The sequence below is a fragment of the Salmo salar genome, chromosome ssa17, assembly GCF_905237065.1.
Source record: "Salmo salar chromosome ssa17, Ssal_v3.1, whole genome shotgun sequence".
NCBI lineage: Eukaryota > Metazoa > Chordata > Actinopteri > Salmoniformes > Salmonidae > Salmo > Salmo salar.
In genome coordinates, this window is record NC_059458.1 from 61,481,515 (window position 1) to 61,499,706 (window position 18,192).

The 18,192-nt window shown below is 41.3% G+C and overlaps 1 protein-coding gene and 1 pseudogene across 1 annotated transcript; one reads left to right on the forward strand and one right to left on the reverse strand.

Moving 5' to 3' along the window:
* The first annotated feature begins 42 nt into the window (after positions 1-42).
* Positions 43-5,484, forward strand: cl005 (CL005 protein). Its single transcript, NM_001146444.1, is given in 6 exon segments — positions 43-111; positions 564-601; positions 2,089-2,210; positions 4,266-4,343; positions 4,491-4,601; positions 4,820-5,484. Coding segments are annotated over 6 exon segments (810 nt in total). The 5' UTR covers positions 43-79; the 3' UTR covers positions 5,249-5,484.
* A 2,926-nt stretch (positions 5,485-8,410) lies between these two features.
* On the reverse strand, positions 8,411-9,753 carry LOC106576331 (fibroblast growth factor 23-like; annotated as a pseudogene).
* Between the last annotated feature and the right edge of the window lie 8,439 nt (positions 9,754-18,192).

Sequence of the window (18,192 nt, forward strand, 5' to 3'; positions counted from 1 at the left end):
CCACGTGTCATAGAACTAGGAAGAAACCCGTAAACATTGAGCAAGAAAGGAGGCAGAAAAACTTTTGGCTTAGCCTAAAATGCTTACATTTAGCTTGACCGTTGTTAGACAGTAAGTAAATACCACCACCTTTCTGTTTTGTGTGCTGTATGTATAATATATTTCCTAAAATGTACGTAGGCTTCTGCATTCTTGACAACCCTATTGAACCACTTCAAAGCACAGCTGTCAGTTGCCGACAATATTAGCTAGGAAGCGTGTTGCCTATTCAAATGTGTCATCTAACATTATTATTCTGTGCCAAAGTGGCTGCCTAGCTAAATCCATAGGTTTCTTATTCTGCCACCATATCGAAGCAGTGTCACCCTGAGTGTCCTCTCTCCATAGACTTTATATCTGGTCTATCTCCCATGCAACCTCCTTGAAAGACATGCAAGTGATCAAAGCTATTAACGTTAACTTTTAAGCTATTTGTGCACCTCTAGAATTTATCTGATACTCTGTATCCTCAGAAAAATGCTGTGCATGTAATTTTCTAAATGATTATCTTCTCAATTTCACAGTGGGGAGACACAATACAACAAGGAGAAGTTGCTACAAGGTATGTTGTCATTTGTAAACATTCCAACCTTGACCAGTAATGACCTAACCTCGGGAATCCTGTGTGATTTAAAAACAAAGGCTGTAAGAACCAGCTATAAACCTTTCCTTGTTGTTCATGTATCAACTAGTAGAATCAAAGTTATTGATACTCATCTGTTTCCATGTTCACTTGAGGGGGAATGTCAAAAGTATGGTCATTCACACAAACACTGACTAATACAGTTGAAGTCAGAGGTTTACATACACTTAAGGTTGGAGTCATTAAAACTCATTTTTCAGCGACTCCACAAATTTCTTGTTAACAAACTATTGTTTTGGCAAGTCTGTTAGGACATCTACTTTGTGCATGACACAAGTAATTCTTCCACCAATTGTTTACAGACAGATTATTTCCATTATAATTCACTGTATCACAATTCCAGTGGGTCAGAAGTTTACATACACTAAGTTGACTGTTCCTTTAAACAGCTTGGAAAATTCCAGAAAATGATGTCATGGCTTTAGAAGCTTCTAATAGGCTAATTGACATTATTTTAGTCAATTGGAGGTGTACCTGTGGATGTATTTCAAGTCCTACCTTCAAACTCAGTGCTTCTTTGCTTGACATCATGGGAAAATCAAAAGAAATCAGCCAATACCTCAGAAAAAAAATGGTAGACCTCCACAATTCTGGTTCATCCTTGGGAGCAATTTCCAAACGCCTGAAGGTACCACGCTCATCTGTACAAACAATAGTACGCAAGTATGAACACCATGGGACCACGCAGCCGTCATACCACTCAGGACTTTGGTGTCGAAAAGTGCAAATCAAGACCAGAACAACAGCAAAGGACCTTGTGAAGATGCTTGAGGAAACGCATACAAAAGTATCTGTATCCACAGTAAAACGAGTCCTATATCGACATAACCTGAAAGGCCGCTCAGCGAGGAAGAAGCCACTGCTCCAAATCCTCCATTAAAAAAGCCAGACTACGGTTTGTAAATGCACATGGGGACAAAGATTGTACTTTTTGGAGAAATGTCCTCTGGTCTGTTGAAACAAAAATAAAAATGTTTGGCCATAATGACCATCGGTATGTTTGGAGGAAAAAGGGGGAGGCTTGCAAGCCGAAGAACACTATTCCAACTGTGAAGCACGGGGATGGCAACAACATGTTGTGGGGGTGCTTTGCTGCAGGAGGGACTGGTGCACTTCACAAAATAGATGGCATCATGAGGGAGGGAAATGATGTGGATATATTGAAGCAACATCTCAAGACATCAGTCAGGAAGTTAAAGCTTGGTCGCAAATGGGTCTTCCAAATGGACAGGGACCCCAAGCATACTTTCAAAGTTGTGGAAAAATGGCTTAAGGACTGACCTAAGACAGGGAATTTTTACGAGGATTAAATGTCAGGAATTGTGAAAAAGTGAGTTGAAATGTATTTGGCTAAGGTGTATGTAAACTTCCTACTTCAACTGTACCTGTTGGTCTTGTGCTGTCAGGTCAGTGGGTGGACACTTCCCTGTCGGAGCCAGGGCTCCAGCAGGCAGAGGCTGCAGGAATGTACCTCAGAGAGCTCAGGTTCTCCAACGTGTTTGTCAGTAACCTGCAGCGCGCCAGACAGGTGAGTTTTCCTGAGATGCCACTGGTGTTACATGTGATGTCGTCTTAGGTTACGGTTAGGTGACACTAACCTCGTCCACCCAGCTGGCTCTATGTAGCAATTGAGCCTGGGACCAAGGTTAGGAGACCACCAGAAAGATTAACAATGCACAGCAGATGTAGGATGTAACTTCTATTTAGTTTAGATTCCCAGTGTGCGACTTATAATTGCGGCTACACTGTCACTGCCGTTCAATAGCAGAAAATGGCAGGATATGTTGGCAACTGATGTCAAAGTAAAATCATTCCTTACTACAAGACCTTTTCAGTGGGAAATTTCTCAGATAAGACATTAAAGTCTCTTCAATAATTTCTGGAACAAAACTTCTCCATTGTATATGTTACTGTGAAGGAGGGAAGAGAGCAGACAATATATTAAACCACAGACGTAGACTACAGTATATGAGAAATGTCAGCGGGTAGAACTAAACTCAGCAAAAAAAGAAATGTCCTCTCACTGTCAACTGCGTTTATTTTCAGCAAACTTAACGTGTAAATACTTGTATGAACATAACAAGATTCAACAACTGAGACATAAACTGAACAAGTTCCACAGACATGTGACTAACGGAAATTGAATAATAAAGGGGGGGGGTCAAAATCAAAAGTAGCACTATCTGGTGTGGCCACCAGCTGCATTAAGTACTGCAGTGCATCTCCTCATGGACTGCACCAGATTTGCCAGTTCTTGCTGTGAGATGTTACCCCACTCTTCCACCAAGGCACCTGCAAGTTCCCAGACATTTCTGGGGGGAAGGGCCCTAGCCCCTCACTCTCTGATCCAACAGGTCCCAGATGTGCTCAATGGGATTGAGATCCAGGCTCTTCGCTGGCCATGGCAGAACACTGACATTCTTGTCTTGCAGGAAATCACGCACAGAATGAGCAGTATGGCTGGTGGAATTATCATGCTGGAGGGTCATGTCAGGATGAGTCTGCAGGAAGGGTACCACATGAGGGAGGAGGATGTCTTCCCTGTAACGCACAGCGTTGAGATTGCCTGCGAAGACAACAAGCTCAGTCTGATGATGCTGTGACACACCGCCCCCAACCATGATGGACCCTCCACCTCCAAGTCGATCCCGCTCCAGAGTACAGGCCTCGGTGTACAGGCCTCGGTGTAACGCTCATTCCTTCGACGATAAACGCGAATCCGACCATCACCCCTGGTGAGACAAAACTGCGACTCGTCGGTGAAGAGCACTTTTTTCCAGTCCTGTCTGGTCCAGCGACGGTGGGTTTGTACCCATAGGCGACATTGTTGCCGGTGATGTCTGGTGAGGACCTGCCTTACAACAGGCCTACAAGCTCAGTCCAGCCTCTCTCAGCTTATTGCGGATAGTCTGAGCACTGATGGAGGGATATTGCGTTCCTGGCGTAACTTGGGCAGTTGTTGTTGCCATCCTGTAGCTGTGATGTTTGGATGTACTGATCCTGTGCAGGTGTTGTTACACGTGGTCTGCCACTGCGAGGACAATCAGCTGTCCGTCCTGTCTCCCTGTAGCGCTGTCTTGGGCATCTCACAGTACAGACATTGCAATTTATTGCCCTGGCCACATCTGCAGTCCTCATGCCTCCTTGCAGCATCCCAAAGGCACGTTCACTCAGATGAGCAGGGACCCTGGGCATCTATCTTTTGGTGTTTTTCAGAGTCAGTAGAAAGGCCTCTTTAGTGTCCTAGGTTTTCATAACTGAACTTAATTGCCTACTGTCTGTAAGCTGTTAGTGTTTCGACGACTGTTCCACAGGTGCATGTTCATTAATTGTTTATGGTTCATTGAACAAGCATGGGAAACAGTGTTATTACCCTTTACAATGAAGATCTGTGAAGTTAATTCGTAAAAATCCAATTATCTTTGAAAGACAGGGTGCTGAAAAAGGGACGTTTTTTTTTTTGCTGAGTTTAGAAGTACAGTAATGAAGGCTATGTTCATTTCTAGCGTAGTAGCTGATTTGGTTGTAGGTGTGGCGATTAAGACAATGCTGTCATTGTTCACACATCCTTATCCTTTGTCAGACTGCAGAAATCATTATGAGGAACAATGTTCACTCCTCGGGCGTTGAAATGGTCTTTGACCCGTTACTCAGAGAGAGGGTAAGTCTTTCATATGCCTCCTATTGCATGTATGTAGTATATATTTGATCCAGCCCAGTCTACCCAGGGACCACAGGGACCTTAGAGTTTGACATACAAATACAATGCATAGAAAATTATCATCAAAGTGGTTCATCAATCATACAGGGTTTTGGGATCGCAGAAGGACGGCCCAAGGAGGATCTGAAGAACATGGCTAACAGAGCCGGCCAGTCGTGTCGAGACTATACTCCTCCTGGAGGGGAGACCTTGGAACAGGTTAGACTGGGATCTGAACATTTTATCAGCTTTCCCTTTGGCCCAGCTAGCCAACAGCTCAGAGCTGGATTCCATGTCCAACAGTGCCATGCAGGGGTTCAACTCGGAACTTCAAGGCAGAAGCTCAACACATCATTAATAGATTTTTTTTATTCTAGGGAGATAAGTATTATTTTAGTCCTTGAAAAATTTAAACGTGTGTCTTTGTCTCCCTCCAGGTAAGGCTGCGATGCAAGAAGTTTCTAAAGTCCCTTTACCAGCACATGGTTGACGACCACGGCTGCTCAGGACAGAGTTCTGCTGCTGTAGGGAGAGAGGCCAGGACCGGTGCAGCTGGCACAGATGGGCCCCTACCTGGTCTGCCTGGCGACGGGATGGAGGGTGTCCCTCTCCATGCCCTGGTGGTGAGCCACGGGGCCTACATCCGCGTGGCTGTGAGACATTTTGTGGAGGACCTGCAGTGCTCTCTGCCCCAGGGCCTGAAGATGTCCAAGGTGTTGTCAGCCTGCCCCAACACAGGCATCAGCCGCTTTGTCCTCACCGTGTCTCCCACTGAGTCTGGCCTGGCGCTCTCTGCTGTCCGCTGTGTTTTCACCAACAGGAAGGACCACCTGACCTCCCGTAACATATGTTACATCACACATTAAAGATGGACAAGGCAACACAAAAGGTTTAGTCACTACTCTGTTCTGTTTAAATGTTATTTACTGTAGCTAACAAACCACTGAAAGTAAAGAATATCTGGCACAGTGACTTGTCTACTATTGATGATATCAGTTGGGGGGAGATTTTAGTAGGGTCATTGAAGAACCCTAATCATCAATTGATTCATTTTTTCTTTTATACACGGTAAATAAATTAAGCAATTTTGCACAGTTTATATCTTCACCTGTTTTAAAGCTTTTTAAGTAACCTCCACGTTATGTAACCATGGTGACGTAGGCTCTTTTATGCATACGTATATTGGAAGTGCCCCAAAGTGGATAGATTTTGAAGACCGGTATCCTATCTACCTTATCTGATGTTCTTGGAGTCACTCTACCAGTCCTTAATGATGACTCATCACACACACTGTCACTCCAACAATGACGTGTAATGCTGACAGGTTTAACAACAGCAGAAATGATGCTGGCGCTGCGATGGCAATTGCACACAAAATTGTACTACCTCAGTTGTTCGTTTGCTTGTGTATTTATTTGGCTAGAGATCGGGGTGGGTTGGCTTGAGAGGTCGGCTGGTGCAGCTTGAATCGGTCTGAAGTTGGGTCCGTATCCCTGTAGTGATATCATGTATCTATTTTACATCATTTTTTGCTCCTTTGTCATTGAGGTTTGTCTGTTTTTCCCGTTCTATTAACAAATGTAATCAGAAATTGATCACGAGAAAGGAATGAATACCCGACCACAGACAAGCACACTGAGAAGTAGAGGACACAAAGTATTATGGGAATACAGGGTAAATGTTTTGCTCTCAATGGACCCTTTTTACAGTAGATCATTGCTCAGTGCAAATTCCGCAGAACTATTGGCAGGATGTCTGTATATCCTGTGTGAGTCAATTTCCCGGTCTTCCAATATTTATCCATGGAATGTTCTATGGAAACTAAACACTTCCTGTATCACAGTCCAATGAAATGAGGACTTGTTTGGAATGTTTTAGTGTGGATAATGTAATGGTTTGTTTCCACTACTAAGTCGATCATGTTGAAGATTTAGTTGTATTGTTTTTGTCATATTATACCAAAGGCAGAAAAGTGTGAGGAATGTCATTATCTTTTAAAGCCTTTACAATTCAACATGGAGTTATCACTTATTGTGGTCCCTGTCCATTATGAGGTAATAAATTATACACTGCAAAAAGTACAGCGTTACAGTATTGATTAATCACAACCAAAGAAAAGGCTTCAATATTGGTGTTTAACATGTTCAATGGCTTTGTATTTCAAGTGTCCAAAGTGGTCACAAGCTTCCTCTGATCTTGCGCAAATGTAATTGTCACTAAAGGTTGCATAAGAGGTAATAGCGTGTGCAAGTCTTGTAGTTTCTTAATGCAAAGCAGGATTTGAACCTGGGGACGTTTGCAGGTTGGGAAATATCAGGTTTAATCACCCGAGGGGCCACTTCCGAGTTACAGGCTTTCTCATGTTTAAAACCTGATAGAAATCACTTTGTTTCAGTGCTCAGGCTGAGCGTGACCGGTCAAAGAACTGGGGCAATTGAAAATAATGCGACAGCTACTGACCTGTGTCTAGATTGTTCCAGAGACAACCATGAGTAATGTTCCGAAGGCACCAGTGGCAGCATAAACATCTGTACTAAATCTGATCCGTCAACATGAATGGGTGGGTTTGCTTAAATCTTATTCAACTTGAGTGTTATTAAAGCTCTTCTTTTGAAAGAATATTGCAATGTGTGAATAAACTGCCTCAAAAATATTGAAAAATATCTAGACTATCATATCAATCTAAAAAAAATGTGCCTTCACTCATGACCGCCACTGAGATTGTTAAGCTCCTCTTAGATGTGACAGCCAGGTCAGTGTGGTTTAACCTCAAAGTAAAACAGGACAAAGATTTGTGGTCACTGTACTGTGTTCCTTTGACTAAAATACCTCCAACATGTTACTTAGTGAGAGTGAAACAAAAATAGAATGTGTAAATGTTTATTTGTAGACAATGATGGTTTGGCAGAAATTAAGATATGCCAATTTTCTCCATAATGAGATGCGTGAGACACTCAACCTTAATGACTGGAAGCTCAAAGTGAATGAATCAATGGTCAACCTGCTTATGCACTTAATGTGACACAGAGCTTACTCACACATTTAGCCTGTACTTTTATGCTTGCGTCATACATAGAAGTCTAGGATGGAGTGGTTGTGAGTATACAGTTCTTCATCCTGAAGTTCTAAAATATTGATCTAAAATAGAATATAAATTAATTAATTGGAAAAAGTAATTTTCTTCATCATAATACATTTTCTGTGACTCTGATCCTCACATACAAAACCTGTAAGTTATGAGAAGGCTTTCAGAATTCCTCTAACAGTTAAGCATCCATATAAATAGTATACTATAAATAACAATAAATGAATGGATTTAAATCAATAAATACTTTCAACTTTCTTGGAATTGGCTTTGTTGCTTGCTTTTGGTGTCCAGCCTCTATAACCTGTCGTATTTGTTCTGATACCCTGTAGAGGGGACCATTCATTTCAGTTTAAAATTAAACGTCTCATTAGAAGAACATGCATTATAACATGCAGGCCTACTGGCATAGTCAACATTTTAGTAGGGCTAATTTTAGATGAAATATGTTTAAGTTTCATATCAATAGTATTTTATTGCAGTCTTCTTGCATTGTATAACGTTTAATAAAGTGACCTCAGCTCAACTGCCTTTAAAAAAAAAAAAAGACAAAGACGCAACATTATCTCGGCTTTCAGCATGATTCTCATAAGAATCCTCCCCGTAAACAGAGCGCAATCAAATACAGAATTTGCGTCCTGGAATCAAAAATCACGGAAACCAAGAGTTACTCACTGTGCTATAGTGAAGAATGGCCGAAATAAAACGTTATAATGTGGTACTTTTTTGGCTACATATTTCATCTTATGACTACATATCAATTACCCTTATGCCCTAATAAGGGTGCCACCGTCCGACATTCACAAGTATAACATCTGTTTAAAACATTGAGGGTTGATTGCAGAACTGCTGGAAAAGACCCAAAGTGAACACATACATAGCTTACATTGATAAACCCAAGCGTACAACTGCGAGTGTCCTGTCCTCTTATCCCATCATTCCATTAATGATACCGGGGCTGGGAGGGGTTTAGAGAATGCACGTTCCACGGGTCGTCGGAGGGAGACTGAGGGGTCTCCCTGGAGATGTTGCGTCCCTCGGGGAATTCAGCCTCCTGGTCCATCTCCAAGGTGTCATCCAGCTCCGGCATAGCCCGGGAGTCCTCATCCTCCTCCGTCTGCCCCAGCATGTTGTACGGATCAGAAGAATCAACCACCCGGTCCCTCTTCTCCCGGTGCAAGAGGCGCTCCAGTGGCACCGTGTTCTTCTCCGATAGGAAGAGGGAGGTTTGCGGTAGATTCTGGCCCACAGTGTACACTTGCTTTATCCCTTCCAAGTTGAGCAGAATACCAGTTCTGCAAGAGTAGTACATGTTGCGGTGGTTTTCCAATAACTTGTGATTAAAAAGAGAGTCTTCCTTGTGCCAAACAGTCTATAAACAGATTAATAGATTAATTTACGCAAACAGACCATTTAGAAACGTACATAAATTAACTTCATTTTCAAAGTGTTACTTGAGTGCTAAACACAAGAACACTTCGACCAATGTAAAAATGTGATACTATATTGGCTATGTGTTTGGATAAAAGTGGTCTGAAATCCGTGCGTAAAAGCGCATTTTTGGTAGGCATATGACAGAAAGAGCTCAAATTAGGAAACTTCTCTCACGAGTCTTATTCTAAATGTTAAGAAAACATGTATTTCAGTTCAATGGATAATGAAAATGGGCATTTACTTACAGAGCTGAAAGGGTTTCCCAGGGCATCCATGCACAGGTAGCGGTTACTTTTGATTCCAAGTATCGCCACGCGCTCTCTTGTTTCCGCCTTCAATAAAATCACACCTGTTGACAAAATCAATTGTGTTAGCCTATAGAAGCAGATTAAAGACAAAAACTTAAAACAAAATTTCAATCAAAAGCAAAGGCAAAAATGTAATAAGAACTTACTGTACATTTTTTGTCATCTTTGAATATGTTTTAGTTAGTTCGAAATGTAGTTTTGCGCAAGTGGCCATTTAAACTGATCTCAAGGTAGAAATTGTTCACGTCTGAAGACGTCTGCAGGTGTACGCATCTTCTCGGATTCCCCCAGCTGGATCCCAGGAGAGGTGATGGGTTTGGAAGGGCATCCACAAGTCGAAATCCCTGAAGAACAGCCAGTAAGAGCACAAGGACGGCGTCCCTCATCCCAGATGTCTTGGTTATTTCCATCTTTTACCCAAAGAACACTGAAAATGTATCACAGAGATTTCGGATGTAGCTTTGAATTCTGCAGCAAACTGTTTGCAAACTTCAGCTGATCTGATGGTCCAACGTTTGAGGACGGCTCTATTTAAAGGGACCCAAATGCCACTCCTGCTCACATCCTTTAGCCTACGCAGCGCTCTCTCGGCGGAAGGAAGGGGGTGCATCTCCACCTGACTGTTTGTCTATAGGTATTGGTCACCAAATAACGTAGTAGTCTCATTGAGCAATGTCTGTACAAAAGTGACGTCGTATTTTTTTTCAAACATCAGCACTTTCATAATCATGATCCTTGCACTAATCTTTAAAGCGCATATGTCATCACAGTGTGTGCAATATAACCCTCTGTCCAGTAAGCATATTATAATATACCTATATATTTTTTATAGATACAGAAACATATTCATAATTTCACATTGAAAAACTGACTATAGATAAGTCTATAGATAATCTATACAACCAATTCTCAAGGTTTTCTGTCCCTAATCTATACAACCTATTCCCAACACCTTTCCAATGTTTTGAAAACGTAATTTTATGATAGTAATTGAACATTATGGTACAATCTGTTTGAATTAAATGATAAGACAACATCTTAAACTTAGATAAATATTTGACCATTTAAAAACACAGATCTAATGTAGTGCTGTATTTCTATCTAGTATTTTCTATTTCATTATAAAACATAAATCCATGCCTGAATAATACTAATTAAGCTCCAAATTAACATTACACTGTGTGTATATGTGATGATGACTGGGGGAGCTAGACTTACCCCAGTCTATTGTCCAATAAAACACCTTGTGTAGAAACAACACTGTCGCTTCTTGTTTAGGTTACTTCCTACATGAATTGCACAACCATTGTCCTGTCTTCCTTTTGATTCCTACACATCTGTAATGGAACCACTTCACCATGCAGTCTTAGTTTGTGCAGCAGATGATCTTGCCGAACAGATGTCTATTGCAGGAGCAGATTGCTGCTGATCCCTCCTCCTATTCATTCAGTACCATTTGCAACTTCCTTTTCTGCAACTCTGGAATCAGGTGATGTTCAACAAAGGCTTGGGTTCTGATCAACAGATCTTGAATGAATGGCTCATCTCGGGGAAGATTGATGACAGAAATGCCTTGCTGTGTCCAGACAACAAAGTTACCCTGCTGACATCCTGTGGCAAGCAGTTGTGTTTGAACTTGAGTGAAGTACTGGTTCTTTCTCTTCAACCAATTGGTTTCCAGGCAAAATGCAGGATCCTCCAGTTGAACTACAGTACCACTCAAAAGTTTGGACACACCTATTCATTCAAGAGTTTTTCTATATATATATTTTTTTCTACATTGTAGAATAATAGTGAAGACATCAAACTATGAAATAACACATATGGAATCATGTAGTAACCAAAAAAGTGTTGAACAAATCAACATATATTTTAAATTTGAGGTTTTTCAAAGAAGCCACCCTTGCCTTGATGACAGCTTTGCACACTCTTGGCATTCTCTCAACCAGCTTCATGAGGTAGTCACCTGGAATGCATTTCAATTAACATATGTGCCTTGTTAAAAGTTAATTTGTGGAATTTCTTTCCTTCTTTGAGCAAATCAATTGTGTTGTGACAAGGTAGACAAGGTATACAGAAGATAGCCCTATTTGGTAAAATATCAAGTCCATATTATGGCAAGAACAGCTCAAATAAACAAAGAGAAACAACAGTCCATCATTACTTTAAAACATGTAGGTCAGTCAATGCGGAACATTTCAAGAACTTTGAAAGTTTCTTCAAGTGAAGTCGCAAAACACATCAAGCGTTATGATGAAACTGGCTCTCATGAGGACCGCCACAGGAAAGGAAGACCCAGAGTTACCTCTGCTGCAAAGGATAAGTTCATTAGAGTTAACTGCACCTCAGATTGCAGCCCAAATAAAGTAACAGACACATCTCAACATCATGTTCAGAGGAGACTGCGTGAATCAGGCCTTCATGGTCGAATTGCTGCAAAGAAACCACTACTAAATAACACCAATAATAAGAAGAGACTTGCTTGGGCCAAGAAACACGAGAAATGGACATTAGACCGGTGGAAATATGTCCTTTGGTCTGATGAGTACAAATTTGAGATTTTTGGTTCCAACCGCCGTGTCTTTGTGAGACGCAGAGTAGGTGAACGGATGATCTCCGCATTTGTGGTTCCCACTGTGAAGCATGGAGAAGGAGGTGTGATGTGTGGGGGTGCTTTGTTGGTGACACTGTCAGTGATGTATTAATAATTCAAGACACACTTAATCAGCATGGCTACCACAGCATTCTGCAGCGATACGCCATCCCATCTGGTTTGCGCTTAGTGGGAATATAATTTGTTTCTCAACAGGACAATGACCCAAAAGAGACCTCCAGGCTGTGTAAGGGCTATTTGACCAAGGAGAGAGACGGAGTGCTGCATCACATGACCCGACCGCAACCCAGTTGAGATGGTTTGAGATGAGTTGGACAGTAGAGTGAAGGAAAGCAGCCAACAAGTGCTCAGCATATGTGGGAACCCCTGTCCAGACTATTGGAAAAGCATTCCTCATGAAGCTGGTTGAGAGAATGCTAGAGTGTGCAAAGCTGTCATCAAGGCAAATGGTGGCTACTTTGAAGAATCTCAAATATAAAATATATTTTGATTTGTTAAACACTTTTTGGTTACTACATGATTCCATATGTGTTATTTCACTATAATTCTAAAATGTTTTAAAATAGTAAAAATTAAGAAAACCCTTGAATGAGTAGGTGTGTCCAAACTTTTGACTGGTCCTGTATGTCCATTGGAGGCAAGTCCTTGTATTTGTGGGGACACTTGATCTCGAGTACCGTATACCCATGGCAGTCATCCAGGAAATCCCATCAGGCGACTCGGCTAGGAAGGGTGGGCGTGGTAAACAACAACACCTGAGGGTTTCAGGTGAAAGTTGATGTGCTGTTCTGTCATCTGTCGACAGCATTCCTTTCTTGTAGTTTCCTCATGCTCAATGTCCCATTTCACATGGGACATGGCACATGGGAAATGCTGACAGTGTCATACTACATGACAGCTGACTCATTGTTGTAGTGAAGGATGTTGTACATATTATTGACCTTGTGCAACAGTCACCCTGTTGAAGGGTAGGGTGTAGGGACTTTCCTTGGGGGAATAACTTCCATCTTTTGTGACTTGGGCCAACCAGTGTCGTACTGATGGGTAATGTTCCCTTAAAGCTGCGCACATGCATGGCCTTGCAGCTCCCCGGGACTGCCGCACAGAAGAAATATCAGCCTGCGCAGAGAAGTATGAGATTGAACTTCAATACATTTTCAGAGCAGTATCCCTATATGCAAATAGACCATTGCTATATATGGATCTGTGCCGTTCACTTTGAACTGGACTGTGTTTCCATCATGAGTGGTCAAGAGTAGATGTGCTTGTTTTGAGATCAAAACAATGTGTGCACATTTGTTCATATTGTTTGCTAATAATTTAGTTATTAGCCCAGTTAAAGCTAATTTCTAGTCATCAATGGGTGCGTGGTTGCTTCCTACAAAAGCACAAAACCTATGCATTTCTAGCCCTCTTTGAAGTGAGTCAGGTAAAGCACTTTGGGGCAGTGTTGTACTTTGAGACAGGCTTGAATAAGATAAGTAGCCAATAGGCAGGGGGTAACATAATTTGTCTGATTCTCTGTAATAATTCTATGGGATTATTGCATCAAACACATTTTCAGTCACCTCCTTGTCTGAAGGACAAGTGGATAAACAGTTTAATGTCAAGCCCTGCATGTTTTTTCCAAAAGTCTCATGGAATATAGGCCTACATTGAACACCACACATTGGCTGCTACTCTAGGCTGAATAGCTATTTCCATGTTAAAATGTTGTGGGATGTATTTTCTCCATTGTTTTTAATGGTAGGCCACTCTGGTAGGCCTACATTATGATCAAATAGCCACAGTGGCCTACTTGACCACTGTTAAAACTGTAACTTAAAGTGGGTACAGCCTCAGTGTTCACAGTAAACGCCAGAAGTTGCACAGAATTTTCACAACTTTCAAGTTTGCGTTCAGCAGACCTGAAATTTGCTCGGTGCCCAAATTTTTTTGAGGGAACATTGCCGTTAGGTGTAGTTCATATTCTGACTCAGAGGCCTTGTCTGTATCACCCTCACTCCTGACTAAAACCACTGCTGAGGGCAGAATCTGATGCAGCTGAGCAAGAGCTTCCTGCTGTTCCTCATTGGAGAGGCCGGGTGGATTTTGCCGTTTCCTACATTTGCAGGTGACCTTCTCGCCATGTCTAGGTTTTCCGCTGCATGGCTTGTTACATTTCTCTTCTGATAACCTTTCCACATACACTTAACATCAGTGCATGAGAGCTCTCTATTGGCAGTGGCTTGTGTGCACCCTTCAACAGCAAACAAAACAGCAGCTATGTACCTGCAGCACAAGTGCAGTGGTTTGCCACTGCATAGCCATTTTTCGTGTCTAGACACAGCCAAGGTTTGTATGGCAGTTCACTGACTCTCTGGCCTGGGTCCACTGTGGCTGCCACAAATGTGACTGGGCTTTCTTCAGATAAGTCGTGGCCTGATGATCTTTAGATGACCACACACATAGTAATTGTATTCATCAAGTGATTTGTACTCATGTAAGGCTTCACCGGTGCAGGGACCAGAGGTATTAATTAGGTAATTATATATGGACATACAGTACCAGTCAAAACTTTGGACACACCTACTCATTCAAGGGTTTTCCCTTATTTTTTTTTTATATATTTTTTTACATTGTAGAATAATAGTGAAGACATCAAAACTATGAAATAACACATATGGAATCATGTAGTAACCAAAAAAGTGTTAAACAAATCAAAATATATTTTAGATTTTAGATTCTTCAAAGTAGCCACTCTTCGCCTTGATAACAGCTTTGTACACTCTTGGCATTCTCTCAACCCGCTTCATGAGGTCAGCTTAACCTTTTATAGATTATATTGAATGAACAAGGGGGGAAACATATCGCAATTGAAAATTGATTAATGTTTAAATTTAGTATTTGGCTGTTTTGGGCTGCCAGAGCCAGTCTACCGCTGAAAATAACATAAGGTTGTTGGACTTTAAGGAGTAATGGTAACGTTAGGCTCCTTAAAGGACAGATCGAAATGTACTAGGGGGGAGGGGCTGATCCACTCAAGGTGTCATAAAAAAAATGCAAATGCAAAGTTACAAATATTTCCACATGACCCTCCCCTTATACTTTAAAATAAATTGAACACCCCCCCCCCCCCTCATAGAATTACCTCAAAATAATGTTTACGACCACAAATAACAATAACTGTAGCGACTTCGGCATGCTTTTGTGGCAGAGTCGATGCCATGCAGGGCTACGGGCCAGAAGGTTGAGGGTTCGCCGACTACCACAGACGAGCTCACTTTTCCTGCCTGTTTCATTACATTATAATCAGAGCTGGCTGCAGACAATGATCAGCTAGGGGGAAATAAGATTTTCAACAGTTTGATGCCATTTATAATTATATAAAATATACTAAACAAAAATAGAAATGCAGGGCCTCCCGAGTGGCGCGGTGGTCTAAGGCACTGCATCGCAGTGCTAGCTGTGCCACTGGAGATCCTGGAGACCCATGGCAATGCACGCTGACAGGTGTACAGTGCTTCCTCCGACACATTGGTGCGGCTGGCTTCCGGGTTAAGCGGGCATTGTGTCAAGAAGCAGTGCGGCTTGTCTGGGTTGTGTTTCGGAGGACGCACGGCTCTTGACCTTCGCCTCTCCCAAGTCTGTATGGGAGTTGCAAAGATGGGACAAGACTGTAACTATGAAAAAGGGGTCAAATATATAAATGTGACATACAGCAATTTCATTAATTTGCAGTACATAGGAGGAAATCATACATTTATTAGACCCTAATCTATGGATTTCACATGACTGGGAATACAGATATGTATCTGTTGGTCAGAGATACCTTAAAAAAATATGGGCCTCACAATGGGCCTCAGGATCTCATCACAGTATTTTTGTGCATTCAAATTGCCATCGATTAAATGGAACTGTATTCATTGTCTGCAGCTTATGCCTGCCCATACCATAACCCCACCATCACCATCTGTTCACAACAGTGACATCAGAAAACCGCTCGCCCACACGACACCATACACGTGGTCTGCAGTTGTTAGGTCGGTTGGACATACTGCCAAATTCTTTAAAATGATGTTGGAGGCGGCTTATGGTAGAGAAATTAAAATACAATTCTGGGAACAGCTCTGGTAGACATTCTTACAGTCAGCATGCCAATTGCACGATCCTTCAAAACTTGTGACATCTGTAGCATTGTGTTGTGTGACAAAACTGCATATTTTAGCATGGCCTTTTTATTGTCCCCAGCACAAGGTGCACCTGTGTAATGCTGTTTAATCAGCTTCTTGATATGGAGGTGGATGGATATGTCAGGTGGATGAATTATCTTGGCAAAAGAGAAATGCTCACTAACAGGGATGTAAACAAATTTGTGCACAAAATTTGAGAGAAGTAAGCTTTTTGTGAGTATGGAAAATGTCTGGGATCTTTTATTTCACCTCATGAAACACTTTACATGTTGCATTTATATTTTTGTTCAGTGTACATAGATACAGACACATTACAGAAATAAAGATGCAAAATAATCAACCTCCGGATGAGTATGAGGGGGGAGTTTAAGTACAATTCTTACAAGCTTGTTAGGCTGGTAGCTTATTCTTTAGATGCTTGGGGCTGCTGGTGAACCATGATGTGCAGATATAATCAAAGTGACACATGACTAGCACACTTGCCAGAGACTTTATGGTGTTTACAGCTAGGTTTCCATCCAGTTGGTAACAGATTTTCATGTGAACATTCAAAAATAATTGAATAGTTTCCTTTATGAGAATTTGGTGCCGGACAACATGACAGGGGAGATTTTAATTTACCGAACATTTGATGAATTTAATGGACATCCATATGCATTCAGATCCAACCTGGCGTAGCCAGCGCCATCAATAAATGAGGGATGTTGGCCAAATAAGCCACATTTACATGTCCTTAAAAACAGCCTATAACAAATGACAAAAACAGAGATTTGAGCACTAAATGTATCAGGACATCGCATGCAAAGTCCTATAAACAAACAAAGACATCGAAGTAGTCAATGATAGGGAATATGGTGAATTGACGTCTAATTTATTTTTGTTTGATTTCTCGGTAGCAATCAGCTTGTTTGACTGTAGCCAGCTTTATGCCCACTGGTGCGATTACTAACCTTTCAAACAGCAACACACAGCAAGTTAAGTTTTAATGTCAAATACACAAGTACAGTGAAATACATTTCTTGCCAGCTCTAAACATAAGAAAAATAACACATGAAAAATCTTATATTGCTGAATATGGGATTTATTGTCATTTATATAATTACAAAGTCCCTAACGTTGTAGATTACTGTCAATATCAAGTAAATTCAGACGATTCAGAAACAAAACAGAGTACGCCTTTTTCTCCACCCAGAACTGCATTTGCTTGCTATTATGACATCATGGGGATCTCAGGTACGCAGTTTTTCCATCCTTAAGTACTAAAATATTTATCTAAAATATAATCCCAAAAAATAAATACATTGAAAAAAGTCATATTTTGTTCATAATCATTTATTTTTCAAGATAAATGTCACAAACACTCACACACAGCCTACTCACAACTAACCTAATGTAGCAGCCATAAAGAAACGCCTGAGCTGAGTCCCCACATCCGGTTTTCTGGGGAAACAGAAGCTATATCCCATCAAAGGCCAACTCAGAATTCCTCTTTAACAGTTAAAGCATCCATATAAATACTAGAAATAACAATAAATGAATAGATTTAAATAAATAAATACTTTCTTTCAACTTTCTTGGGATTGGCTTTGTTGCTTGCTTTTGCTGGCCAGCACCTATCACCAACCTATCCTTTCTATGTGTTCTGATACCCTGTAGGGAGTAGGCCTGCCATTCATTCACGTTTTAAATGAAATGTGTCACTGCAAGAAAATGGCCTAGAACATGTAGGCGTACTGGCATATCCAACATTGTAGTAGGCCTAATTTTATATGGAATATGTTTAAGTTTCATCATTATAATCTGTCCTTGTACTCTTTTAAGTACTGTGTTCGACACTGTTGACCATGATGTCTTCCTGGACAGACTGGAGAGGTGGGTTGGCCTCTCCGGTCCAGTTCTAAATGGGTTTAGGACCTATTTAACTGGTCAAGAGTTCTTTGTCACCCTTGGTGAACATAACTCGGAGAAAATACATATCATGTGGTTCCACAACGTTTGATTTTGGGTCTGATACTGTTCAGTTTATATATGCTACCCCTTGGCAGCGTTATCAGAAAGCCAGTATTGATTTTCACTGCTACGCAGAGGATACACAACTTTACATTTCTGTGTCACCAGAGGATTTTAGCTCCACGTATAAATTATTATTTAAATACTTGGTTGGCTCACATCTTCCTCCAGCTAAATCAAGAGAAGA